This window comes from Cyclopterus lumpus, chromosome 9 (assembly GCF_009769545.1).
Source record: "Cyclopterus lumpus isolate fCycLum1 chromosome 9, fCycLum1.pri, whole genome shotgun sequence".
Lineage (NCBI taxonomy): Eukaryota > Metazoa > Chordata > Actinopteri > Perciformes > Cyclopteridae > Cyclopterus > Cyclopterus lumpus.
The window spans coordinates 10,102,302-10,129,445 of record NC_046974.1 but is presented as its reverse complement, the minus strand read 5'-3'; the positions used below and the strand labels follow the sequence as shown (position 1 = coordinate 10,129,445).

Below are 27,144 nucleotides of genomic sequence, written 5' to 3'. Positions count from 1 at the left end.
GTGTGACCTACATTGGGTGGCATAGGTCAGCTTTAGTTTGAGCAGTGTCTGGTGATAAGCTATATCTAAATTGTAAATATCACTTGAAGACAGTTTGGTACCGTCTGTTTGTAACACTGCACAGACCCCATTGTGACACCATGAAGTTTATGACAAGTTCTACAAGCATCATATTCACCTCTCGGTTAACTCTTGTGAACAACATATTCCATAGAGCCTGACATCTATTCTCAAAACTCCCATATGCTTTCCAAGGCTATCAAATCAGAGTGCAGGCAAGACTCACATTTATTATTATCATCTCCACCAGGAGGATCATACAATCGGTCGTGGCTGTGCATGCTTCCCAGTGTGTGTCTATACTATGACTTATGAAATACTATACTTTGACTTTCTTTATTTTTATGACATAATATACATTGACCTTTTTTATACTATATAACAAACATGGGCCGTGCGGCCAATTAAATTATTTCATACATTTAAAGTCAACGTAAGAGTTATGAAAGTTATAAAAAGTCTTATAGTGTCGAAAAAAGTCTTTAAAGCCATTTTTATGACGGAATATACGTTGACCTAAAAGTAAAAATGACATAAGTTCCATTAGAAAGTATTTTTCAGAAATGTTATAGTATGCAAAAAAATCTCATGGTATAAAATACATAAAATACACATGGATAGTATATAAAAAAGTATAGTATTCAAATAGTAGGCATATGCCATTTAAAAATGCCTGAAAAAGTCAAAAGGTCATAGTACACCAACAAAGTATCACTTAGCAGTGATAGTATAGAATGCTATAATGTTATGTTAAAGTATAATGTGCTGCAAAAAATGTCACAAAAAGTCATACCGAATGTGGCACAAAAGGTCAAAAAGAATAGTTTTGGCATATAGAATTGCAATTTAAAAAAGGTATGAAAAGGAAAAGTCATAAAAAGTAATATACCTTCAAAGAAGTATTGGCATAGTATGCCATTTAAAAAGTCATAGTATATATAGTAGCATTAAATAACCAACATTTATCGCATACATCTTCAGTAATTTAAGGGTTTTCAATAAGTCGTTCATGTGTTGAGCAAACATTTGAGTTTAACATTTGCTGATTGTGCTTAATTTTGCTCACTAATTCAAGTAAGTAAGTAATACGACAATATTTTGCGGGACTAACACAAAACAATTATATTTTTGTATTAATGAACACCATTGTCAGTAATTAGGATTCAATAAATCAGAGCCGGTCCTGATGGTTGAATTTAAGTCTTCAGTTCAGTTGTTGAGCTGAACACTATCAAATATTTACACTTATTGCATCATCACTGGCAGCTCAATATTAGAAATATATAAATAGATAAACTAATTTGGTGTGGCCAAGGCTACCAATTGGGGTAATAACCACCCAAAGACCATAATAGTTTCAGGATGATACTAACACTATTCCACACCGACTATATGTAGAAGTAACGTATGAGCATATCATTTTTCTCTCTGCTTTAAGCAGCAATTTACAAATAATGTTTAAAGGATACAAAGACAATTTTCTGTGATTCAAGGACAATCCATGCAAAATATATAATTTATCATTTTTATTTCATATTTGAATATAAATCTCTGTCAAATGAAAATACCTAAATGATAGACAAATTGTACATATTTACAGAATTTATAAAAAGGAAACAAAATAATCAGTGTTGACTTATTTTTGGGGATTTCTCTGACTACCATTCTTTGACATTTTTCAAATTGAGGAAATATGTATAATACATTTGTATAGACATTGTTTCTGTGTTGATGGTAAGAGTTCAAGACATGTACAGATCAGCTTTTTGTAATATAGGATTCTTCCATCAACAAAGATACCATATGAAAGCTTACTGGAGTGTACATTTTGACAGGAAAAGAAACAAGTTGTAAAACCTACCTTCAAATGTTGGCATGTGGAAGATGGTATTATGAAATAGATGCTTTTAAAGAATACATCCAACCCTGATGTGAGGGCTAATACAAGCTGCCATTTGTAGTCACACCGTGTGACTTAGTTACTGTTTGGTGAAATAGGCTACAGCTGAACACAAGATTAAAACAAACAGAAATCTGAACATGATCCCCTGGCACAGTATGAGGGATAAGGCTGAAACAGTGCACTCTTATCAATTGATACGCCTGCTGCTGACACACAGAAAACCAATCAAAACCCCAGTGGATTCCAGTCTTTTTTGGCAAGATTCGCAGAAGACAGGATTGCTGTAGTCCCAGAAACAGTAGGAAGTTAAATAATTTGCACAGAAAGTCAAACTGACCCGACACATGAATACGCAGCTCGTGTAACAGCGGATCCACTTGTTAAGACTTTGTGGATGGAGCTGTGGATTGCTGAGCTACCGTCATATTAAACACTTTTCAAACCATTGAAGATGGAAAACATGTGGAACTCAAGGTTTTCCTTCAGAACATCAAACCCACAAAAGATAAGAGGTAGGTGATGTGACCTTTTTAAAAATGTATTGCTGGCATCCAGTGGTTAGACAGTTAAAAATGCATCAACACTATGCAGAGGGCAGAATACTGTGCGTTATGAAATATACTTCTCAAAACAGAAAAAGCTCACTTGCTTACTACAAAACATAGTCCGAGTATATCCTAAATTGGGTGGCATTAGTCAGTTTAAGTTTGAGCAGTAGTAGTTTGTGGCAGTCTGGTGATAAGCTCATTCACAATGGTAAATATACCGTTGAGAGAAATTGGCAACAGGAAATCATACACAACCTTAAAATACGACACACTTTCCTTTCAGTCTACAACCCGTTTGATGTTTGTAACACTCTTGTGACGCCATGAAGTTAATGGCACACGGTCTGCAAGCATCAGTCACCTCTCAGTTAACTCCCGTCAACACAACTTCCTCTGGAGCTGCTGAGAAGGCGGAGCATCGCTTCATATCTAACAGAAGACTTATTCTCCAAACTCAAATAAGGCTTCCAAGGGTCCAGCCTGGAATCAAATCAGTGTGTGGGCAAGAACTACGTTACTTTGTAAATGTGTTAGTCGGATTACATTTTTACCTTCACATCTACTTATTTTACTATAATATGTAGGTCACTTAAAATCACTTGGCTTCACTTTAAAAAAAAGAAAATAATAAAAAAAAGAAATTAATTAAAAACAACAAGTAAAAAGCCCGTGTTCAATTCCAACACACTGAAAAAGGCATTATTCACTCCAGCGGGAATTATCAGACAATTTATGAATATTATTGCACCGTACTTCAAAGTCAATGAAATAAAAAGATAGCATGAAATGTAAATGTTGTTACAAAATAAATCAGATCATGCACCATGTGGGACAATAATGGAATGACATCAAGGGACACGACTTATTAGTTATGAGTGATTGAGATGCACACGGTCCTCGCCCTGACAACAGAGTAGAGCTGTTGGGTTTTACGCAGCAATCAAGCACTCCTATGCCAATGACATGAATTATGATCTCAAGAATTATAGTGGCTCAAGATACATGTATAGTTTGTAAAATAATATCAAAATTTGCATTCAAAATCATCTGTGCAACCTATTAAATTGTCGAGTGAAATTAATGATTTTTGCCAATCATTTGACAGATAGTTTATGCTCGATTGATTGTAAAAGGCCATATGCTTACAGCCTGTAAAACATACATAACTGTTAAATGTTCACTTCTCAAACATTCAATATGTTGTACTTCCTATGCAAATTCAATACTCAATCATAAATAGTCATTCTCTCAATTCAAAAACGGTGCCGTGCAGAGATAAGTAAAAGGCCAAAACAGGTGGGCCAGGCTGAGCATTGGGTAGTTTATGAAGTGTCTGGGCAGGGGGAAACCCCATTGTGGGCACACCAGTGATGTACAGTCGGTGATGTAAAGTGTTGTTCAAGAAACAACCGACTCCAGTGAAGAATTGCCCAAATCAACCGCCATCTTGGAAAACATTCATGGTTTCAGTGCTCAAGCTAGCTCCACACGCTTAACCTCCTCTCAACATCACTACAAGATATTTGACTGCAGTGGCTCGCACCAACATTGGAAAGAAGAAATCTGTGCTTCCTGTGTTCCTCCACAGGTTGCATCTGTTGTCTTGCCTTTCTGTGCGAGCCCATGAAGCAACTCTGCAAACCTTTGGGCAGCAATGCAGAGCTACAACATGGCTATGCTCTCTGGTGTACAGTTGAGATGTGTGGACGTGCTGCTTCCCCCGGGGGACTTGAGGCCCTTCGTCGCCCCACCCAGTGTCGAGCCCCGGCCCCTCGGGCCCATGATGACTCCTGAACCGTGGTGGTGACTCTGATGCAGGCCTATCATCATAGTCTCGCTGGTGACTGTGCCAAACTCGTAGGTAAAGGTGCCGTAGAAAACCAGGATGTCCACCGTGAAGACCCACTCGCAGATGGCTGCAGCGTGCTGCAGGATGAAGCTCTCGTGGATGAAGAAAATGCCACCTAGAAGCGAAAGTTAAGGGGAACAAACATATCTGGTAGATGGAGGAGCAAACCCAAGAGCTCCTCTTCCTATTTCACCTAATCTCTAGTGAAGGATACTGAGGACGAGGGAGACAATGGCTCCCAGTGTCAGAGCAACTCTGAAATGGGCCATCCAGTAGTCAAGAGCAGTAACAGCCACCCGGTAGGTGAGCACACACTGCAGGCACACAAACAGCAGCCCTGCTGGAAATGCCACACCAGCACCCACATAGTGTAGAGATTTGGCGTGATCAACCTGGCAAACGGAAGAGAACAGTCAGAGGGATTGTTTCTAATTGTCTGAGGTTAAAAAAAAAAGAAAAAAAGCCAAAGGTCACCAAAATTGTAATTAATATAATAATTCACATTTACCTGGAAGTTGCCCACGATGACCAGACCCAAAGCGTTGGTGCAGCCGGACACCAGAGCGCTGGTGTTGACCCAACATCGGTGGCTGTGCTCGATCACCTGGGCGTAGCGCAGAAGGCACACCATCACGACTGCAAGACACGGGAAAAATTACACTGCATCCATAACGCAAGAATAATAACGTAATAATTACTACCTTGAGGTTGTATCCCTCCGTCAACCAGGCCAGTTGAATTTTACATTAATTTTACGTCCAAAATGTCATCACTTCAGCATTTTATCAGATGTTTGTCTGAAATTGCCACATTCATTCATGATCACCTTGACCATCAAACCTCATCAGTTCATCCTTGAGTCCAAGTGGGCATTTGTGCAAAGTTTTTTTTAAATAACCCCAAAAACATTTGGTGTTCCTGAAATATGGCATTTACGACTATGAGACAGACTTGAGGTCACAGTGATCTTGACCTTTGCTTTTCTTCCCATTTTTAACAGGTTTGTTTCACTTTTGAAAAACCATAAACCTGCAGGTTGCCGTGTGTTACAGTACTTTCCCCGAGGCAGTAAAACAGTAAAATTGTGCTTTAACACAGCTATAGTTACAAAGGTAAAAACTAAAGCAACCAAGCAGCTTTGTACACTATTAAGAGGGAGAAGGGAGGTGAGAATAGACAGAATGACAGTTAAATGTAGAAATATAAATGCAATGAAACATAAAAGAATATTATAGTGAAAACCGCAGCAGAGAAACAATTAAAGCAGAGAGGGGAGATTTGGGGCAGAGCTGAGTGGTGAAAGCAGAAGATGGGGGTGGGAGCAAAGGAGGAAGGCCATGGAGGGCACACGCAGGAGAGAGGACAGAGGACAGAGGGGGGAAGTGGAAGGAAAGCCGCATTCATTATTGATTAGAGAGCACAGGCTATTTCAAGCCCCTCCAAATCTCTTGGAGGTTAGTGGTTGGTGTCTGTGGGCACCATGGATTAATATACACACACATAATGGACACAGGCGTTAAACACTTTTCACCTCAGCTATACTGATTTGTTGCTTTGTGTGAAAGAGCAGAAGGCAGTCGTTTTATTTAGTGCACATTAGCAATTTTACATTATATATTAAATTACCAATATTTAACAATTTCTGTAAAGTACAGCCAATGGATTTTTTAGTGTAATTTTACTACATTATACGATATTTAATTTATATTAAATACAAAATAAAATTGTGTCCTTTATAACACCCCCCACATTTTGGAAATAAAGATGCTCATTTTCTTTCTTGCTGAGAGTTAGATGAAAAGATCGATACCATGCTCTGTACATAAATAATAAATATAAATAATACAGCTACAGATGGCTTAACTTGGCAAAAAGAATAGGAACAGTGAGGGGAAGCACCTACAAAGCTCACTACATGGGTGCGGTGGGTAAAGAAAATGTTGCCAAAATGTTGTCTTTTTTTAACTGGTCTCCAGGCTGAATTATTATTTATTTGTTTATGGTGAATTCTTACCATGATTTTTATCCCGACCAAAGGCACCAATTTATGCCAGAAAAGTATAAAATAAAAAATTGTACATAAAAAAGTATGCTATTTATCTAACTATATTTTAGAAGGAAAGGAAAGAAAAGTTATTCCTGTAAATTGTTATAACTTTGATATTAACATTTCTGAATCAGACCCCTGTCCAGGAGGTCTTCAACTACCGCCTACAGAAAAAATCCTGGGAGAGGCTGGGGACATGGATTCCAAGTGGGCCATGTTCAAAGCCTCCATTGTGGAAGTGGCTGCTAGGAGCTGTGGTCAGAACGTCACCAGGGTCTGCTGTGGTGGCAACCTATGAACCCAATGGTGGACACCAGCTGTGAAGAAGTCCGTCAAGCTGAAGAAGGAGGCCTTTTGGGCTTGGCTCGCCCAAGGGTCTCCAGAAAAAGAATTAAAGGCCAGAATGACTGCAGCTAAAACACGGACCAAAGCAAAACCACGGGTGTAGGAGTTCCGGGAGACTATGTAGAGGGACTTTTGGTTGGCCTAAAAGAAGCACTGGCAAACCATTAGACAACTCCGAAAGGGAAAACAGGGCTTGGCTCTGGCTGCGTTCAGCAGGGAAGGAGAACAGTGAACCTGGATTGGGGATTTTGTCAAGCAATGGAAAGAGCACTTTGAAGAAATGCTGAACACGACCAACAGAGGTTCTGGACATTGTTGGACTGTCTTGGCTGACGCAGCACAACTATTCCAAGGTGCTGGAAAGGACACCCCAACCTGCCATCTCAGTGGGGACGTATTCTGAAAACTCTGGTAAGGGTTCTAGTGTGGACGGGGGCAAACAGAGAAATTTGGAAACAATGACATAGACACCCGCATTCCCTACTTAATTAAGTCTTGGTAGTCACGACGTGTTCTTCCCCGATTCGTCACCACGCCCCTATAACATGACTGAGCGACAGTTCGACCTCGTCGTCGGTCCAAGCAAAGAGACCCGTGGTCCCTCTTTTCGCCATTGCTGTTCTTTCTCTGCAGTATTTTCTGCAACTAAACCAACTGCAGTGTGTAGAAAATCTGCTTCCCATTCACAACGTCACGCGCATGCCCTGTGTACGTTAATGGTCATGTGATATGCGTCTTTAAACGGTCGTCATGTGGACTAAAAACGAAAACGGATTTGTGTGGATGTAGCCTAAGTGAGCTTCGGAGGCTATTAGGAAAAACAAGAGCGAGTCAAGCTGTAACTTCATATTTAGCATATACAGACATGCGAGTGGATTCAATCTTCTCATCCAAATCTAAAATGTTGTACTATTCCTTTAAGGAAAGAACTGTGCATGTATGTTTTTAAATTCAGTCAGAATGAGGCCTTACCCATGAAGGCTCCAACGTTGCCGATCAAGCTGAACAGGCAGCTTTCAGGAGGGAAGGAGCCACATTTACTGCAGCAAATGGAGACAAAACGTCATTATTTAAAAAAGTAGGAGAATAACCTATACCTACATATATGACTGGTAAAGTCCCTTTACCAATTGTCGGTATTTCTTCAAAAAAAAATGTACAGTTGTCTAATACAGTTTTTGCAAAGAGTGGGTTAATGACTGTCAAAGAGCCACAAGATAACACAGTGCTAATTCATGCCTCAGGGCTTTTGCTGACACACAATTGCTTGTGTAAACTGCATAAAGGAAGAGAAGAGGAAAGGTCGAACAGCAGACCTGATGAGGGGGATGTCCTGGATGGTGCAGCATGTCTTGGGGAAGCCCGGTCGGGGCAGTTCTTCTGTGCATGTTACATTGTAAGACCTGGAGCAGTCACAAAATAAGTTCAGTAATTCCCTAACTGGCATCAGACTGTGCCCACAAAAAAGTGATATCAGAGTTTGTGCCCATTTCCTCCAATAAAAAGAGGAAAATCACTCACCAGTTCTCCACAGGACAAACATGGTGATTCATCACAGCCATGGCATACCTTTGGGACAAGAAACAAACCACAATTTCAAGAAATGGCAGCGCTCAAACACAGCGTTCTAATCCCGAATGATACAAGGTAAAAGCATATCATACTGGGCTTGAGGAAAAGGATCATTCAGCAGGAAGAAATACTCACTGGAGCATGTGAATATACTCAAATAGTATAAACATTTTGGTTCGTGATTTCCATCTTGAAATTGTTGATCAAGTAAATAAAAGGCTTGGGATGTCCAGTTGCACAGTCCAATAAATTAGTATGTGTTCCATCTGTACACCTGATAATGTTAACGCATTATGTTTCAATGTGATAGTATGTGACACAGCAAAGTGTTACTGTAACTCACACTATCCATATTCCAGTGATGGAGAAGGCAGACAGGCTGACAGGCAGGACGATCCAGGCAGTCATTGGGCTGGCAGTGAGCTGGCTTTGTCCCAAGCATGGAGTGAGAGGGGGGCTTCGGGTTGGAGTGGTGACACGACAGGAGGATTCAGGTGGGAGGTGGGTGGGGGTGCGGGGTCACTAACACACACACACAGGGAAACACACAGGGGGGGGGACATGGGAGGAAAAAAGGGGGAATGGCACAGCTCTTCTGCTCCACAGGGCCCTGCAACCAGCAGCAACCTGAAAGAAGAGATGGGAAAGTGTTACTAAATAGATGAAAAATATACATTCAGTAAAACTACTGTAATCATACATATGTGATGTCAATTATATATATATATATATATATATATATATATATATATATATATATATATATATATATATATATATATATAAATAAATAAGAGTTACATTGTAACAAAGACTTAATTTACCATTTTGTGAGTTTCTATTTTCTTTCAGTGAGTCTAATTTAGAGCTGCAACGATTCATCGATTAGTGGTCAACTATCAGATTATTCTCTGATTCCACACTCCTACTTGTTAATGTTTCCTGGTTTCTTTACTCTCCAATGACAGTTAAGTGAATATCTTTGAGTTATGGACAAAATCAGAATTTATTTAGGATGTCATCCTGGGCTTTGGAAAACACTGACCTACATTTTCCCCATTTTATACAATTACAATTAATGGATGACAGAGGTGAACAACAGTTTGTGGACCAAATAAATTGTCTGCTGTCACTTTCACTTTGCTCTCACTTTTTGGCTGCTTCCCCCTCGTAATGTATACCAGCTTTCTTAGTTGCTGACGTCTACGTTGTTACCACAGCAACCCATGCAGTCTTTCTTTAAGATCTGATTTGAGAAACAAATTGGATTTGCCTCCATACTGAACACGGTCAAAGACCGACTGCCTCACATCTTTTGTACACGAGACACAGCAAAAAATACAGTTGACAGCCAGCTGACAACTAGTAAGTAGTCTGTATGTTGTACTCCTAAGAACATGGCAAAAGCATTTCCACATTCTAGTGAATCTCTTCTCAAAAGTTCTTAATACAAATTGAAATTGTGTCTAATAAAAGAATGCAAACTGTTGAACTGGTGCTGAATCATCTTAGTGGAAAGGCCTATTATTGGACAACATCAGCATTTTCTTGGATAATATTCTCACTTTAGCATATTTAAACATTAATGGTAATTGTTTGTAGAAAGAGAAACCCTTGCTCTTTGAATTCTGAACAGCTAAAAACAAAACCTGGTGTTTAATGTATATGGTTTAGAAAGCTGAAACTTGCTCTGAACCAAATGGTCCAGATTTTTGCATTTGTTTTTGCCGATGATGTATCTCTAAATCACACAAGCACTGTGAGACAGAAAGACAAGCACCCCTTGATTAGAACTGAACAGCAACATGAAGCTGTGAAAGGCAAAGTGTAATAACCTTGTGAGCATGGAGGACTCAGCCAAGGTCAGCTTTGTGGTGGAGGGACAACACGTATCATTTTACAGTCACAAGTGTGTCCTTTGCAGAGAGGGAAGATACAGTGAACACTGAAAAGGATGAACTCGTCTTGTGCTAATTCAAATGAAAGGGGAAGGCTCAAACTCAAATAAATATATTCATATTTTACTAATTCTATTTTTGTCTTTCGTGATTATTGTTAAATTGTGGGAAACCTTGACACAACTTAAATATTCTCAGTTACAAGTTGAAGTCCTCCATTCAAAATGGTATATCAGTAAAAGTAAAAAAGCATTGGCATAATTATATACTTAAAGTGCGATGAGTCAAAGTATACTTATTATACGGAATGGCCTATTTCAAATCATATCTACAAAGTAGACTAACTAGCAACTAATATTGTAAAATAAAGTGTAAGTGAAGTACAACAAATGTTACTTAAGTACAGTACTTGAGATAGCGAGGCTTGCAAATCACCACGGGTAGTGTGAATTGCTGATTTGATACTACAATTTAGACTTCTTTTTTTTTATTCTTCATATAAACACTAAGATATTATAATAATATAAAAGAGGCATGTGCATTGTTCTCCATGTATGCATTTCTATACTGGTGACACCCAGATAAGACTTGACGTCCTAGAGTTGTTCGTTATTTGAGTTGTTCGTTATTTGTTTCAAATGGGCATCAATCTTACTTGTGGATGATAAATCACTTGTAAATATTTTTAATTCAAATCCCTTTCTATTAATTGACATCAGTCGTCAAAAGGCATCTCATAATTAGTTATTCAATTGAGAAAATTATGTTTCTATATTTCACACAGCTGCAACAGGCCTGGTGACAAAGCTCATAGAAAACTGTCTTTTAATTGTTAACATAAGACATTATTTTAACATCACATTTAGAGGTTACACACTAAATGTAAACTTGTCATGCCAGCATAGAGCAGCATTAGGGCAGATTATGAATAACCCCTGAAAGTTCAAACCAGTTGCAGATGTAGCTCAAGCTGGTCAGATATATACAATATAACTCATAATTTCATAACCATCTCTCAGGAGCAGCTAAAAACGCTGGATACTGAGTTAATACAGGCAAAGCTGAGTGTGTGTAAGGGGGGGCCATAACACCCCCAACCCCCGCAGCCATTCAGATAAAATATTCGGCACTGTACTTGTAAGACTCGGTAAAACTGTGACAATGCAATAAACAGTGAATACATTATATTCACTTATCCACAGCCACCTACTCCAGCCAAACAGACTGAGCAGCATCCCTGAGATCGGCAGCCGGTGCTCGTGAACCGGTTAACGGTACCGTTAGCCTTATTAGCTTCAACCTAGCTAGCTCGTTAGCTTGCACTTTACCAGTTGTCTTGACTTCTCTGCACCATGATTTCCGCTAACCTAAGTAATAAGCTGCTCAACAAAAGACAGTTAGAGGACAAGAAAACTAACGCGGTTGAGACAGCCATTACACAGAGGGGAATGCACACCTACCTTCAACCTGCTATGCCCACCACGGACCTCAACAACCTTGGTTTCCCTTTAAAAACAGCGTTTTCTTAGCAGACCAGGCTAGCGGCATAAATTACTTCCGGGTATGCATTTCAAAATAAGACACAATAGTAGTGTCACTTCTTTACCATGTACATTTTTTTTTAATTTGACTCACCCATTCAGTTCATGACAGTGTATTAATGTAAGTGTAGAAATATAGAAGATGTTCTGCAAAACGTATTCACAGGAATGCCCATCAACACAGTTGTGCCCCAATAACTATAACAGATATATGTCATCGGTGTCAGTTCAGTTTCAACAGTTTCACTATGTGTTCAACCTGGTTTATCTTTATATGATTAGTGTATACATGAATATGAGGCTTTTATTTTTATTTTTGAATGAGAATGTCCATTAAGATGTTTCATTTATAAAACACAAGAAGAACGTGATTAAGACTTTTCAAAATGAAGTTTAAAATATGATAAATGACACACCACGAAATGTGTGTAGGACAATATATCTGGAATCAAATATAACATGTCATATACTTTTTCATAAAACTCTGTAAAAAAAAAAATTATTTGTAGAAGTATACAAAACATTTTATTTTTATCTGTGACTATGTACTGGACATACCTGGCTGGTACCGACCCACGTGAGATAAGTAACGTTAAAATCTTAATCCTTTAAACACCCATTGCAGTCATCTTTATGTGTCAAAGCAGGGAAACACTAATTAATAGCAGTAATGAGCTTTGACACATGAGATTCCCACCCACATGTAACAGCTGTGCAAAGTATCAGCTGCTCTTCTGTGGGTTGGACTTCATGTAGTAGAACACAAATTAATACTGAGATGGAATGTGATGTTAATTTGAGAAAAAAAAATTAAAATGTAAAATCCATTTCAAAATGTGTTTTCCTTTTTCCTTTTTAAAATGTAATTATTATTACAGATCAAAATATCTTTAATTATAACATTTTTTTTCTTCTTTTAATTGTAAGGTATAATTTAATTGACAATATAATTAATCACATTATATATTTATTTTATTATATAAATCAATATATTCATGGATTAAAACTGCATATTCTATGACTATTCCAGTGGCAAGTAAATGCAAGCAAGCATTATTTCTTTTAATATTGTCAGCTTGAGTCAAATTAAAAATATTATTTTAAATTTTTTATAAACATGTGATAGTATTTTGAACTCACTTGCCTGTAGAACCACAAGTTTACACAAATTACAAGGATTTTATTTGGAAGGCCGGACAGTGATGGAACCTTGACATTTGACTTGTAGTTGGAAAAGCACAGGTGTCAACGGCTCAGCTCTATTCAAGTGCCCCAGTAAGCTATGACTGTGACAGCAAGCCAGCGTGCACAATAGTTGCTGATTGGTGCCACACTACTCCGGAGGTACCACAGAGGTATCTGAGATTGCTAGCTTTCTAAACCAATCTAAAAGTTGCTGAGAATGATTTAAGCTCTGAGGCTCCCTTCACCAACTGTGTGATCAGCACTATATTTTGGTTATTCAAAATAAAGCGAGCATCCATGTGGTGGATTCAATTGAGGGTGACTCTGAAAAGCTCAACTACTGACATTATTTATCTCATATGGCTAGCAGTTATTTTAATGGCTTGATCTGGATGCAGAGAGTAATATACAAGACATAACCTGAGTCAAATCCAATTTTCCAATCTCAACATTATTACACTGTCAGTAGTGTCACTCAGCACAATGACAAAGCAAATAAATTGTTAGGATTGGATTATGGTTTTGCTCATGATATTACCATCTGCTGGAGAGAGCAGACACTGCTCTCCCTCCCATTCATTAATGTGTTCATAACAACAGATCATTTCCCACTGATTTCCACAACATGCTAATGTGAGGCACATTTACCAAACCTGGAAATGTAGCTGTAAATAGTTCATCCAATATCAAAACAAATCTTTTGACTTCTCTTGAATACTCTCACCGTCACAGTTTAATTCATTTAAATGAATTCATTTTGACAAATGTGGTCAAACTGAGCTCACATGTGCAATTCCTTAACAGTCAGTACCGGTGAATTTATACTGCAGAGTACAAATAAGTCCTATCACAAGCATAATGGGTTATCAATAATCTTGGCATTCAAGAAAGAAAGCAGGTGTCTAATATTAACATGTATATTTACTCTAGTCTAAATACCATCCTTGTTTATACATATATAACTAATACATTAGTTTAGTGTGTTCATCCCTTCTAACTGTGTTCTGAATTTTGCTGGTGGCAAAAGAAAGTTGATAGTAAGAACCAAAAACATGTCCATATTTTTAATTGTGATCCGCTGATATGCACACAAAACTGATTTTTTTAAATTCATATCTCATGTACCTGTATGTGGTCAAAATATGTACATAGGAACATTGTGCAGTCCTTATGATATAGGGCTACAAACTGTTGTGGAGTTTACACTTCAAATTTAAAAAATGGTTTAAGGAAAACACATTTAAGAAAAAAGAAAAGGGATGCCCAGTGGCTGCTTATTTTGCACAAACCCTGTATGTGTATAATCAGCAAAGGTCAGGTTCAGGTTTATTGTGGTTTATTGTAACGGAACAAGTGTTTGGATTTTCCAGCTGTAAATAAATGAGAATGTATGTAAGGGTTTATAAATCTAGATGAGGGATTATAACCTACATTCTTGTTTCACTATATGCTGCTTTGAAGGAACTTTGCCAAATTTGATCCATAAATCTTGCGAACAACAAAGTGAGTGACAGGAAACGTTAGATCTCAAAAGCAGATGCTGTACAATCTTAGAATAAAGATTACATTTGATGCTTTGTTTTACAATGCTGCTTCCTCGACCGGATCAATAAGAAAAAAAAGAGTAAGACTTACACACGCCCACTGAACAGCATGGGCTTCTTCACCTCTCTAGTAAATGGAAATCACCATGAGGCAATTGTTTTTGTCCATCCATAACATTTATAATGTAATTTGGCTTGTTTGAAACAAACCTTTTTACTTGATGTCGATGTGTGTCTGAAAACCCCAAAGCTGTCATTCCGTTGGCTTTTATTATATCTCATGTAAACATTTCCCTTTTTTTACTGTGGCCTCACTCGCATGGTGTGTCCCTGTGGCTTGCATGATAAATTCAGTTCACCTCTAGTTCTCTTGAGACACGACACTAACAAGACTAGCTAAAGTCTGGTAGCTCTATTTAAATGGCACTACTTTAACTAATTAAATCCTTAATTGTTTTAACTTGTCAATGGTGATTGGCAGCAGGAAAGTAAATAAAGATTAATACTGTATGGTTCATAATGTCTTGAGTCAGTTGCCTTGCAGAACGCCATTCCTGGTCAGGTGGCACTGGTAATCAGCAGGACAATAATCTGATATCCAATAAGAGGATTCAGTTGCAGGTAAAGTTGTGTTTCTTATTGCGTCTGGTTAAATCACTATGCCTGTTAGTTAAGATAATGTTTTTAATTACGTGACACAACTTTATTGATAGAAAGGTTTTATATAAAAACAAAATATTATTTCCTAGAGTCTGTGGCTTTGAATCACTTCAACTTCTGAAGAATCCTGCACCCCCTCCGAATCAGAAAGTAGGCTCATGCTTAAAGCTACCAGCCTTCTTTTGTTACCCTCCAGAATTTTTAAAGTATTGCACAATAATAATAATAATAATAATAATAAACAAGGACACTTAATCCTTAAATTAAAGAAAGTATTTTGTATAAGAAAAACCTCACAACATGTTTCCTCAAGCAAAACAAAAGACTCAAAACACACAATGATATTTTTTCCAATTCTAGATTTTAAATAAATGTGACAAAAACAATACTGATTCTGAGACTATTCTGTCTTTAAATTACCCAAACATTTATCAACCTGAAGGAGGTGAATTCATGATGAGTATTTCTAGAGATATGTTACATAGCCAACCTCATGTCAGCCAGGCAGCTCAGCCGGGGATAATGGTATTTAGATGTCCTGTAAGCATGCAGATCCTCTCAGTCAGCAACATTAATGGGGCCATGAGGCATCCTGCTCATGTCCTCCATGCGTAGGTAAAGGTGGTATTAGACAGCAGTAATGCTGGCTGGTCTGAGCGCTCTGTCTGTTGTGTAGTGTACGGGAGATCATCATGGGGAGCAAAAGCAAGGTGGCCAACTTGTGGAATAGGAGGCAGAGTCTCTTCCCCAACTACAAAGTAGCAGATTCAGACATTAATCGAAGACCCTCTGAGATTGCTTATCCACTTGCCAGGGAAAGCTGTGTGAAGACATGGACCTCAATGCAGGAGCTGAGCAGGGACATCTACGACATTTATGCAGAGTATGAAGATGAAGAGGATGACTGTGCTCCGTCCAGCTTCCTGAAGACAAATGTACCCTCCAAGAATAACTACATAATCAACATCAATGTAGGTGGGAAGCCCTACCAGATAGCCTACAAGTTGGCTGTCAAGTATCCCAAGACAAGAATTGGACGACTGGCCACCTACACGGACCATAGCATGAAGCTGGACCTGTGCGATGACTACACTGTGACAAACAATGTGTACTTCTTCGACAGGGACCCAGATGTCTTCCACAACATCTTCAACTTCTACAGGACTGGTGTGCTGTGGATCAAGGATGAGTTGTGTCCTCGCAACTTCCTGGAGGAGATCAACTACTGGGGCGTGAGGATCAAGAACACCCACCGCTGCTGCCGCATCTCTTTTGAGGAGAGGCAGGATGAGCTGAACGAGCAGCTGAAGATCCAGCGGGAGCTCGAGGCAGAGGTGGAGATTGAGGAGAATGAGGAGCTCTTTCATGACATGTTCTTGGGCCAGTTGCGCAGGGCTATCTGGAACTTGATGGAGATGCCGTTTTCGTCTGTCAAGGCCAAGCTGATGGCGGTGGCCTCCAGCCTGTTTGTCCTGGTCTCCCTGGTGGCTATGACTCTCAACACAGTAGAGGATATGCAATACACAACTCCTAAAGGTCAGCTCAGTGGTAAGACGTACTGGGAATACGTGGAGTCCATCTGCATCGCCTTCTTTACCATGGAGTACCTGCTCCGTCTATTGTCCACTCCTGACCTCAAATCCTTCAGCAGGAGTGTGCTCAACACCGTGGACCTGATTGCCATCCTGCCTCAGTATGTGCAGGCCATCCTGGAGTTCTTTGACAATAAGGAAAACTACATTAAGCACGAGGCCGACATGCAGGCCGTGGGGCAGGTGGGAAAGTTGGGCCAAGTGTTGCGGATCATGAGATTGATGCGAATCTTTCGTATCTTGAAACTGGCGCGACACTCCACAGGTTTGCGCGCGTTTGGCTTCACTCTGCGTCAATGCTACCAGCAAGTGGGCTGTCTCTTCCTTTTCATTGCCATGGGCATCTTCAGCTTCTCCGCCATGGTGTACACTGTGGAGCATGACATGCCACAAACAAACTTCACCAGCATTCCTCATGCATGGTGGTGGGCCGCTGTAAGTACATTGTTGTAAAATGTAATAGTGTAAAAGCCCAGCAGGGTTTAGAGGGAAGATACACAGTGGAAGAAATATGGAAAGCACCCACATTTTTAAAATGACAAAAACTTAAATAAATCACTTAGTAACAGACCTAAGCAACCCAATTCATCTAAGTGAACGGTAGTGACCGGACAGTTTTAAAGGATTAATGTTTTAAAACCTGGTTAATGTATTGAGTTAAGGTCTTTGATTGAGTTACCAACCTTTGATTTGCTGCCTGTTCCATGAATAAACCCGTTAACAGATCTTTCCCCTCCCTCTTTCGCCAAGTGGAAGAGTCTTACTTCTAATCCAGGGTAGATAATTGATAAACGTCTGAATCATAGTAATGCTTATAGTGAAGGCAACTGTCAGCTGTGCAACTGTGCAATCATTTGTACAATGCATTCAGACTGTCTGGCAATCAGCAGAAAGAAGAAGTACAACTGAGTGAGAATCTACCATTACATTAAGACAACAAGACTTTAGGGCAATATTAATATTGTTAACAGGATATAATTGTTGCAGATACAGAATAAATACGTGCTTCTCCTGATGTGAACATTTGTTGGTAACAATAAAGTTAATAAATGAAGTTGGTTTTCTGGAAGCGTGGGTCCTAATGAATGCCAAGAAGGCCTAATTATTTGAGTTTATAACTAACCATCAACAAACTACAGTTGGTCATTTTTTATCACTTTAAACTACCAACACGAGGTGCGAGATATGGAAGCTGTTTCTCGATCCACATGCTATAGCTGAAAACCATTTCCCCAATTGGTGGCAGTAAATCTAATATTAGATAAAACAGTATAATCAGCTAACATTACTAGGTTATTCATAGTCTGCACACTTTTAAATAAATGCAGAGTATAGAATCCTGAGGAGGTCTCTAAATGTTTTGCTCAACTAGAACTGGGATCTGGCATCTCAAGCTCAGTGCAGAGGGGCTCCAGAATTAGGAATGGTTGATAGCCACATTGCGTTCTGTTAATTTGTTTCTTTTTTTTAACTTACCTGTATCACTGGGCAAATAATAAATTTTTGGGGATGTCCTGGCTTCCAATTATAATCCAACCCTTCTGGCTACCACAGGCAAAATGCAATGTTTTTTATAAAGGTGCAAAGCACCCCAATTGACCACATTCAGCAAAGGTCTGCTAAACAAGACACTGACTGAACCTGCTGGTATGGTTTGTAAGTCATGTTTCTCCATCCCTACTGACTGCTCGCATCCCTCTGTTGCAGGTCAGCATCTCCACTGTGGGCTACGGAGACATCTACCCAGAGACAATACTGGGCCGCCTCTTCGCTTTCATCTGCATCTCTTTTGGAATCATTCTCAACGGTCTCCCCATATCCATCCTCTTCAATAAGTTCTCAGACTATTACTCTAAACTCAAGTCCAATCAGTATACAGCCTGCATGAAGAACCGAGGGAAGGTGAGATTTTCCGACAGGACAATGAACAAGTTCAACCGCTGTTTTGGAAGCCCCCAATGTCCTGCACATTGATTGCTTATGTAACTTTTTATAAATAATATGCTTCACTGTAAAATTCACTAAATTGTATGTGATGGGGCAAATTGGTGGAACAGGGACAAAAGATAAGGGTTCATTCCCCAGGAGTGGCACATCTGAGCACATATTTGGCAGCTTTTGTGGTTGGTATTATTATGTACAAACATGCTGTCAAGAAGAATTTGGGGGAAACTTGTATAAAATTATGCAAAACACATCACAACACGTAATGTTTCCATTTGATGTAATAGTGCAGCTGTTTTCCCTATGATTTTCATCTGGCTTGGGTGAAGTTGAAACAAGCAGGAATATGCTTATTTTTGATATTGTTACCCAGTGCTGGAAAAGTTTTTGGTACTTAAAATCGAATTAAAATGTACAATGTATTTTAAATAAATATGTTTTAAAAGAAGTTCCCAAAGTGAAATTGTGTAATATTGTCAACATCCTACTTTTAAGATAAAGAAGTCAAACTTTGCTAGTTTGGTCTGAGGCTCAAGGGATTAAATGAAAAAAAAAGCTTTTAGAATTACCTTAGCAGCTCTAAGGGCTTTTACCATTTTGTTTATCTACAACATTACTCATTATTCTTAACCATGAATCATCATGGACCTGAGCAATTATGAGGAGCTCTGCAGGGGCCAAAGTGTACTAAACCTTCAAATACTGGTGTTTTCAATGTACTATAGTTCCACCTATATAGGATGCAGTGCGATTGACTTTCATGCATGAAACTAAGTCAAACAACGCAGTCTGATAAAACACTGCCCTGTCAATAAACATTGTACTGCTCCTGAAACTAGTCTCTTCATTGAATAAATATGACACCTTCACATTGACTGCTAGATGGAAATGCTAAAGTCCCTCCAGTGAAGCTGTGGATCACATAACTGACATATTGCACCTATAGACAACTAGATTCATCCTGAATGATAATATTAAGCATTAAAAAAATGTATGCCCTCTATTTTTTATTTTTTTTTTAACACCAATCAACTTGAATAAAATTCAGATCACAATTAGTGATGGGCGGGCACGTGAATGGGTGGTTCGGCAGGTTTATTCTCCCTTTTCCCTGTCTTTTCTATTTTATTTATAAATAGAGCAATTGCCTTAATTGTACATATGTCAAAAGTCTGGCAGATACTACATCTTCTTGTAAGATTCGGGCTACCCAGACCTGTTAATCGAAGGGCTTTGATATCTGAAGTTTTGACCCAAATGGTGGGGATGTGTGCCCACAGCCATGATGGCACTAATATTAGTGCCGGGGTAGCAGTTCTGTTTAGGACAACCATTTTGTCCTGTACTGAGGTGGTGAAGGGTCGGCTATATATATATATATATATATATATATATATATATATATATATATATATATATATATATATATATATATATATATGCACCAAACCAGGGTACAACACACTGTACAATGAGCTGGTGGTAACAATGTTTTCTATCAGAACTTCGAGCGCTTTTGGCAAATGTGGAAAATCCGAAAAGCTGATTTTAGTTCTCTGAAGCTGTGGTAGGAGGTTAGTAAAGCACACTGTGGTAGCGGGCAGAGCAGCGAGCAGCGAGCAGCAGCAGTTGGAGCTCTGGTGGCGGGTGAGATACACAGAGAGGAGAGAGAGAGAGAAACACCAGCCTGGAAGAGCTGGATGGATTGATGAACACTGGCCTGCATGCGCTCCAAAGAGCCGGACGGCAGTGTGAATTATTTTATTGTAGTGTGTTTAGCAAGGCTTAATAAACTTAACAGTAGACATATCAAAGATGCTTCCTGTCCGACTATACTGGATTTAGTAATGAATCAAGATACAGTATGTGGACCCAGCGACGTCTGGACTCAGAGGTTCGAGACACATTAATAAAGAAAAGAAAATTGGAAAAGTGTTTTATGATGTAGAGAAAGTATATGACGTGGAATGGTGGGAAACTGTTATTCTCTTTTTATGATAAACATGCAGCTATAATCACAAAAGTGTCTTTCACAAAAAACACATATACATTTTATATTATTGTTATATTATTTGCTATAGAACCAACAACATATTTATAAATAGATAATTACATATGGAAACTATTTGCAGATAATTGTGTTTTTTAGCAAAAAGAGAGATATTATCTAGCCCGATGCATTTATTAAATTGCATTTCCTTTTTACATGACTAGTGGAATGGCTATTTCATTGCCACTGAAATAGCCATTGTCGTCCGGCAGATGGCAGTAGTTCAACAGTAATATATGCTGCAGTAAATCCTCAGAAGAAGTAGCTCTCTTTCAGTCCTCTGCTGGTGAAGTGACCTCTGTTGCTAGTTGTACAACTATGGCTCCTCCAGTTGCAGTGTCGCCTTTGATTAAGGTTTGTGTTGCGCTACATGTTGTTACTCGTGTTTTACTGTAACTTACTTTCGCTATCGTAGTTCAGCTTGCTCGCTACACACGCTAACCTGCTAAGCGTTAGCTGGGAAGTATGCTATCTTACATCTAACGTCAACGTTACTGCGACTTGTAGTTTACGTTAGTTGGTAGCATTTGTGCCGCATTATAGATTTCTCTTAGCAAATATTGTGTTGAACGTTATTGTTTGGTGTGACGTGCATGGATTGAAATGTCACCATCTATCTTCATACATAAAGTCCCACTGAGGTGTCTCCTTTGAAGCGATGTAACGCTGGCACGAGCACCGCTTGTTATAAATAGAAATGTCCTTGAATATCATGGACATTAATTCTCTAAATTTAGAAGCCTTTTTTAATAAATGATATCCCTTCCTTTTATCTCGGTGAAAACAAAGGTTACCGTGTGTGAATGTATTTAATTTAGCTGTAGCTCGTGTTTTTGAATAAATGTGTCGGCCTCGTTGTTGCCCTCTGCTGGTTATTTTTAGTGGTGACTGATTGCAAACTTTGAGTGTAGTTTGTGACCATGACCAAGGTCTTAACACTTTCTTTTTAGCACTAATTAGAATTCAGTGGGTCAAGCCACATTACGGACTCATTGCTATGTCACTGACACTTCTACAGTAGATGTAATTGTCATTGATGAATAGTAGAACATCCTTTGCCTTAATACTTGCTTGAGTGTGCATTGACTTTGAAGGGACCGCATCACTGACATTCATTTGCATGGTTTTCTCCTTTTACAGACCGCAAGGTATTCAGCTTTGATTGCTGGCATCTTCTATGGCAAAAAGAGATATGGTGAGTTATTCTTACTAGTTATCATGAACTTAACTGGAACCCACCATAATATACTGAAAATACTCGTAAATTGTACTGCGTAGGGGAGTACATTTTAAACTTTACACATCTTGTCTAAAACCTGATTCCCTTACAAAAACCATACAAGGTCATTAGCTTGAAACATGAGATTATAGACTACAGGTAATGGATTAAAAGGTTAAAGTGCCAAAAGACGACTGATCGCCACTCAGTTCCTGCAGTATTTTTTATTAAGAACGATGTGACACTAAGGCCCTTATTTGAGGTCATTCTTGATGGGTGCATCTTAACATGTGCACTTCAGATCATGTTACTAAATCAACAGTCAATATTGGGTGCAATTTTATTTTATTTTTTTATACTTTAATTTCCTCAGATAACTTGAAGCCTATTGCAGCTGAGGAGAAGAGGATCGAGGAGGAAGAGAAAAAGGTTCGCGAGGAGCAGGAGCGCATCGCAAAGCAGCTCGCAGAAGGTAGCCTCATAGGCTTCATGCCTCTGTATTTATAGTCTACCACCGGTAGCACTTGCATACAGCTGCATGGTTTAAAGTGAGGGGATGCAATAATAGCAACATGTGTACACTATAATACAGTTGGCGTTGCATTGCACAGAGTTGTCGCTTAGCCAATTAATGTAAAGCATGTTATTTGTCAATTTTATATTTGTAAACTATATTTGCTCTGTAAAATCCTAATTGTATTAATCCTATATATTTTTATTTTTTTTACTCTTTCCTTACAGCGAGTGAAGATACTATTCTGAAGTAAAGCTGGTGTGCCGTGTGAAGATGTCTGTGTGCAATTCCCAATCTTTTTTCCCCTGGAGTAATGACGGCAACGTCTGGTCCCAACCGGTCAAACACTACCGTGTTATAGACCTATTGACTGTTCCGTGCATAATACAACACCTCTCTGGATCGCCATAGACAATGATTTTTAAGGTAGTTACATGACATAAAATGAAGCTCCTGAGCGCCGCATTGTAATGCAAATGAAGCTTCACTCATAAGTTATAAAGTTCATGTTGGTAATAAAGCAATGTGATGAATACATAAGTACACAATCACTGTCTGTCTTTGTTTATCATCTGTTTTCTACATCAGCCACTGTTACAGGACAGGTATGAAAAACGTTATTAAAAATGAATAATGAACATTATTTTGCCATCAAGAATTTTGTTCACATTAGTTAAATGCAGAGGTTTTTAGTGTTGCTGTCGGACCATGGTCAGTCGCTTCCTAATTGCCAACACCTTCTTTTATCACTGGCTCTACTACCTTAATTATTAGTCCTTTTAATCATGTGAAAACCTGGCATTAGAAACTATTAAAAGACAAAGGTGCATAAATGTAATTTACAAAAAGAAGCTGTAAAGTAAAAGTCTCTAAATTATCTTAAGGAGTACCGGTATCTACTGTAGCTTTGTGAGCCTACGTAAATTGAGAGTTAACTTGGCTCTAAACTACACATTTAATTAGTTTGAGAAACATGAGTTGCAGATTAATAACTTGGAGGAAATTGATTTTCAGTTTAAGTTAAAAGGATTGGTCAGCACGGGTCAAGTGCTGAAAAGTTAATCTACCCTTTTATTTTCTTGATTATGGAAAAAGTATGGCATATAAAACATCAAAGTAATGAGAAATGCCCATTATAGACAAATGTTCTAAAACACGATGCTTTTCACAAAATAAAAGCAGCCCAATTCTCACAATTAAAAAGTGGAAACTAGGAAATGTTAGGTGTGTTTTGCTTTAAAAAAATGGTATTTATCAAAAGTGTCCATTGCCGTTAATTTACCAAAACGACTCATCGTTTCAGTCCCAAGTAAATTAAAACATGTTCAAATTAGTGATTTCTACAACCAATTTAAATTTTTTTTTTTTTAATAAAATCGGGACTGTTATTGGGTCAAATTAAACATGACATTGTCCTGAAATCCAATATGCTGAACCTAAGCTCCTGATCAGCCAGTGTGCGTCTAGGATCATTTAAACCTTTTTGTTTTCGGATTGATTAGAGGTACAGAGTTAATACTGTTGACATGTCACGTGTCCGGTTCATAGTGTTGACAGTGCTGAACAGCCCAGCATGTCAAGGCACAGGGGCCTTCCCTAATATACTCAGGACATGTTATTACAATAACAACAATGCTTGTAGTTAACACAAATATCTCAGGACTGGGATTACAGCAATTACAAAATTTTTCTTTTCTTAAAAAAAGACCCCAAAACAGATTATGGAATTAAAAAAAACAAACGTAAAAATGTTAACAGGAATCAAGAAGGAAATAAAGGTAAAAATGGCAAGTCATTAAGAATTGACAGTGATGAGACAGTGAGTATCAATATCAGTTAGGTTTAAATGCATCTGTAGCTAATTATTTTGTGAGTAAAACAGCCCACTCTGGTCTTAAATCGGGGTGTTTTCACACTTTAGCATCTGAATGGTACATTTGCTGGTACATAGTTGGCGTACATGTCCTGTCACACAACTCACCCCCCAGATTACAGGTTGAAGCTTGCTTAACTGAGCAAGTGACAACCGACGGGAACATCTGAGCCTCTGCTGACATAACATGACATAACATGACAGGACGTCACTACTCAGTGCGGTTCTCCAGACTATTTTATTGTGCTGCTGTTTTTTGTCATTTGGGATGCTCGTTAATGCCCCTTTTACTTCACTATCTTCGACTTTGTGGATTTCTTTTACATTTTACACCCAAATGAAAAGTTTTGTCTCCAGCAATGAACAAGTAAACTATATATAAAGTGCACTGACTCCCAGGTAATGTCGGGAAGTAAAAGCCTATATAAAAGCAGAACAAAACAGGAACAACTTAACTGGCCATTCATTAACATTGGGAACATTTTATCTGAAGACAAAACAAAGAAAGATGGCTAGTTTCATGGACATCTTAAGTACAGCAAAACAAACTTCAAAATCACAATAAAACCTTATCTTGTACTTTTTCTTTCACTCAGTATCACATTACTTTCTCAGCAGGTAGGACTCAACAATTATTTACATTTGCATTTGGTTCCATTGAAAGTCTTCATGCCTAAAAGTCACTTGTCTGCTCATGTAAAACATTTGCCACGGACGTGTGACTTGAAGCTCAGGCCCTGGGGCATCAGCTGTTCTCTTATCTCTTTAAAGAGCTCTGCCAACAATTACATAACGCCTACACACTGCTGAATGTGAGGGTTCATCATCAGCTTACAGTGGGGGATTTGGTTAACTGGATTAGTGGTAGATTTAAACACTGCATTTAGGTTCAAGAAGTGAAAATAATCAACCCGTCTGTGCATCAGGTATAAAAAGGGCTCAGACACTAACAGCTCTGCACTGAAAACCTCCTGCGACTTCATTCTATACTTCAGGTAAGAAGATGCTGCTTTGGGAGGGGGGCGACTCATCCTTGTAAATAAGAACTCTCATACTATCACGCAAAAACTAACATATGCTCCACTTGTGTTTTGCTTAGAATGGACTTCCAAAACTTTCCCCTGGTGATGATGTTCCTGGCCTGTGTGGAGCAGAGCCTGGCCTCCTGCGTGGTGGACAGCTTCACAGTCAAAGACAACTTTGAGCCCCAAAGAGTGAGTACAGAAAAATGTCTACGTATTTAGTTCCAGTGCATGTTACTGTATCTAGAATTAGCCTGATACCATTTACAATAATACTACTATGTAGGCTCAGGACAGGTGGCTAGTGCCCACAGATGAACAAGAATTGTAAATTAGGACATCATCAGCATACAATTAAATATAGCGCATTATGGACTACACATTGGGGGTATGAGGAATTGAGAAATTGGTCCATCACCTCATATCCTTAATTGTAGTACACATCCAAAAAAACATGTATGTATGCATATCCATATTCTACTGATGAAACGTCTATCAAAAGAATCATCTTTCTGATTTTTCCCTGACAGTATGCAGGAAAGTGGTACGCTCTGCAGAAGAAGGATCCCGAGGGTTTGTTCATGGAGGACAACATCTCTGCTGAATATACTATTGGAGATGATGGTGCCATGGTCGCCTCCTCCAGGGGCAGAGTCACTCTCTTTGGGTGAGTTTGTCTTTAAATGCGATACGTTTAAATAATTAAAGGCTATATTGTAGTGTACGCCAATGTGACTTTCTTTACTTAATATCCAGGTTCTGGGTTGTGTGTGCCGACATGGCGGCTCAATACTCCGTGCCCGACCCCGGCACCCCCGGCAAGATGTTCATGAACTACCAGGGACTGGCCAACTACCTGTCCAGTGGCGGTAAGCCTGCTCCGTTGTACGCACACGTACTTTCCGCCTCTCTCCCGCACGGTTCAGACTCACCTCTTGCTCTCTGTTCTTCCAGGTGACAACTACTGGGTCATTGACACCGACTATGACAACTACGCCATCACCTATGCCTGCCGCAGCCAGAAAGAGGATGGAAGCTGCGAGGACGGCTACTCCCTGGTCTTCTCACGCAACCCCCGCGGCCTCCCTCCTGCCATCCAGAGGATCCTCCGCCAGAAACAGGAGGAAATCTGCATGGCCGGAGAGTTCCAGCCTGTGCTGCAGTCTGGTATGTACTTAGTCTGTCCATCAAGACCAACATTGAACGAGTGATCATGTACCTAAACATGCATTTAAGGGATCTAGTGGATGCTCTGATGCCAAACACACATCTAATATTAAGAGTAAACAAAGAAGTAGCTTGTTTCTTTGCAACAGGATTTATAGTACTTTTCTCAAAAAATATTTAACTTTAAATGTAAAAATAAAATGTTATTCAAAATAAGTGTTACATTTAACACTGATACTTGTTCCTCTTTTCTTTACAGGAGCCTGCTAAACTGTTCTGAAACTGCAGTACGTTGAGCAGCCCTTCGTTGTACTGGATTTATCATCCGACCCAGAGTGAAGACAGAGACACAAATAGGAGAATAATCGGGTTCTGTTGGTGATTTGCTTTGTTCCCACATCGTTAGAAAGAATTACCAGATGCAACGCCCCATGAAAACAATTGTAACTAACAATACGGAGATTAAAATATATTTCCATGGCAAATCTAATGAAAACTATTAGTGGTTGAGGGAATGTGATGAAACAAGAGCTCAGTATTGTCACACTGATGGATCACTGCATATTCATTCTGTATTGGTGACAATACATTTTGCAAAGAAACTTGTTCTT

At 38.9% G+C, this 27,144-nt stretch overlaps 3 protein-coding genes across 3 annotated transcripts; 2 read left to right on the top strand and 1 right to left on the bottom strand.

Moving 5' to 3' along the window:
- Window positions 1-1,571: 1,571 nt before the first annotated feature.
- LOC117736628 (transmembrane protein 150A-like) lies at window positions 1,572-11,789 on the bottom strand. The gene is made up of 8 exons (XM_034542081.1): window positions 11,683-11,789; window positions 8,668-8,951; window positions 8,274-8,321; window positions 8,069-8,155; window positions 7,725-7,792; window positions 4,869-4,996; window positions 4,575-4,752; window positions 1,572-4,475 (listed from the first exon to the last, which is right to left on the bottom strand). The coding sequence occupies exons 2-8, from the start codon at window positions 8,730-8,732 to the stop codon at window positions 4,174-4,176; spliced, it is 876 nt and encodes a 291-aa protein (XP_034397972.1). The 5' UTR covers window positions 8,733-8,951; window positions 11,683-11,789; the 3' UTR covers window positions 1,572-4,173.
- A 4,055-nt stretch (window positions 11,790-15,844) lies between these two features.
- On the top strand, window positions 15,845-22,464 carry LOC117735878 (potassium voltage-gated channel subfamily V member 2-like). The gene is made up of 3 exons (XM_034540781.1): window positions 15,845-17,179; window positions 18,452-18,704; window positions 22,331-22,464. The coding sequence occupies exons 1-3, from the start codon at window positions 15,845-15,847 to the stop codon at window positions 22,462-22,464; spliced, it is 1,722 nt and encodes a 573-aa protein (XP_034396672.1).
- A 2,954-nt stretch (window positions 22,465-25,418) lies between these two features.
- LOC117735875 (purpurin-like) lies at window positions 25,419-26,803 on the top strand. The gene is made up of 5 exons (XM_034540779.1): window positions 25,419-25,558; window positions 25,897-26,033; window positions 26,123-26,235; window positions 26,321-26,533; window positions 26,793-26,803. Exons 1-5 carry the CDS (start codon window positions 25,445-25,447, stop codon window positions 26,801-26,803), a joined length of 588 nt encoding a protein of 195 aa, XP_034396670.1. The 5' UTR covers window positions 25,419-25,444.
- Window positions 26,804-27,144: the final 341 nt, after the last annotated feature.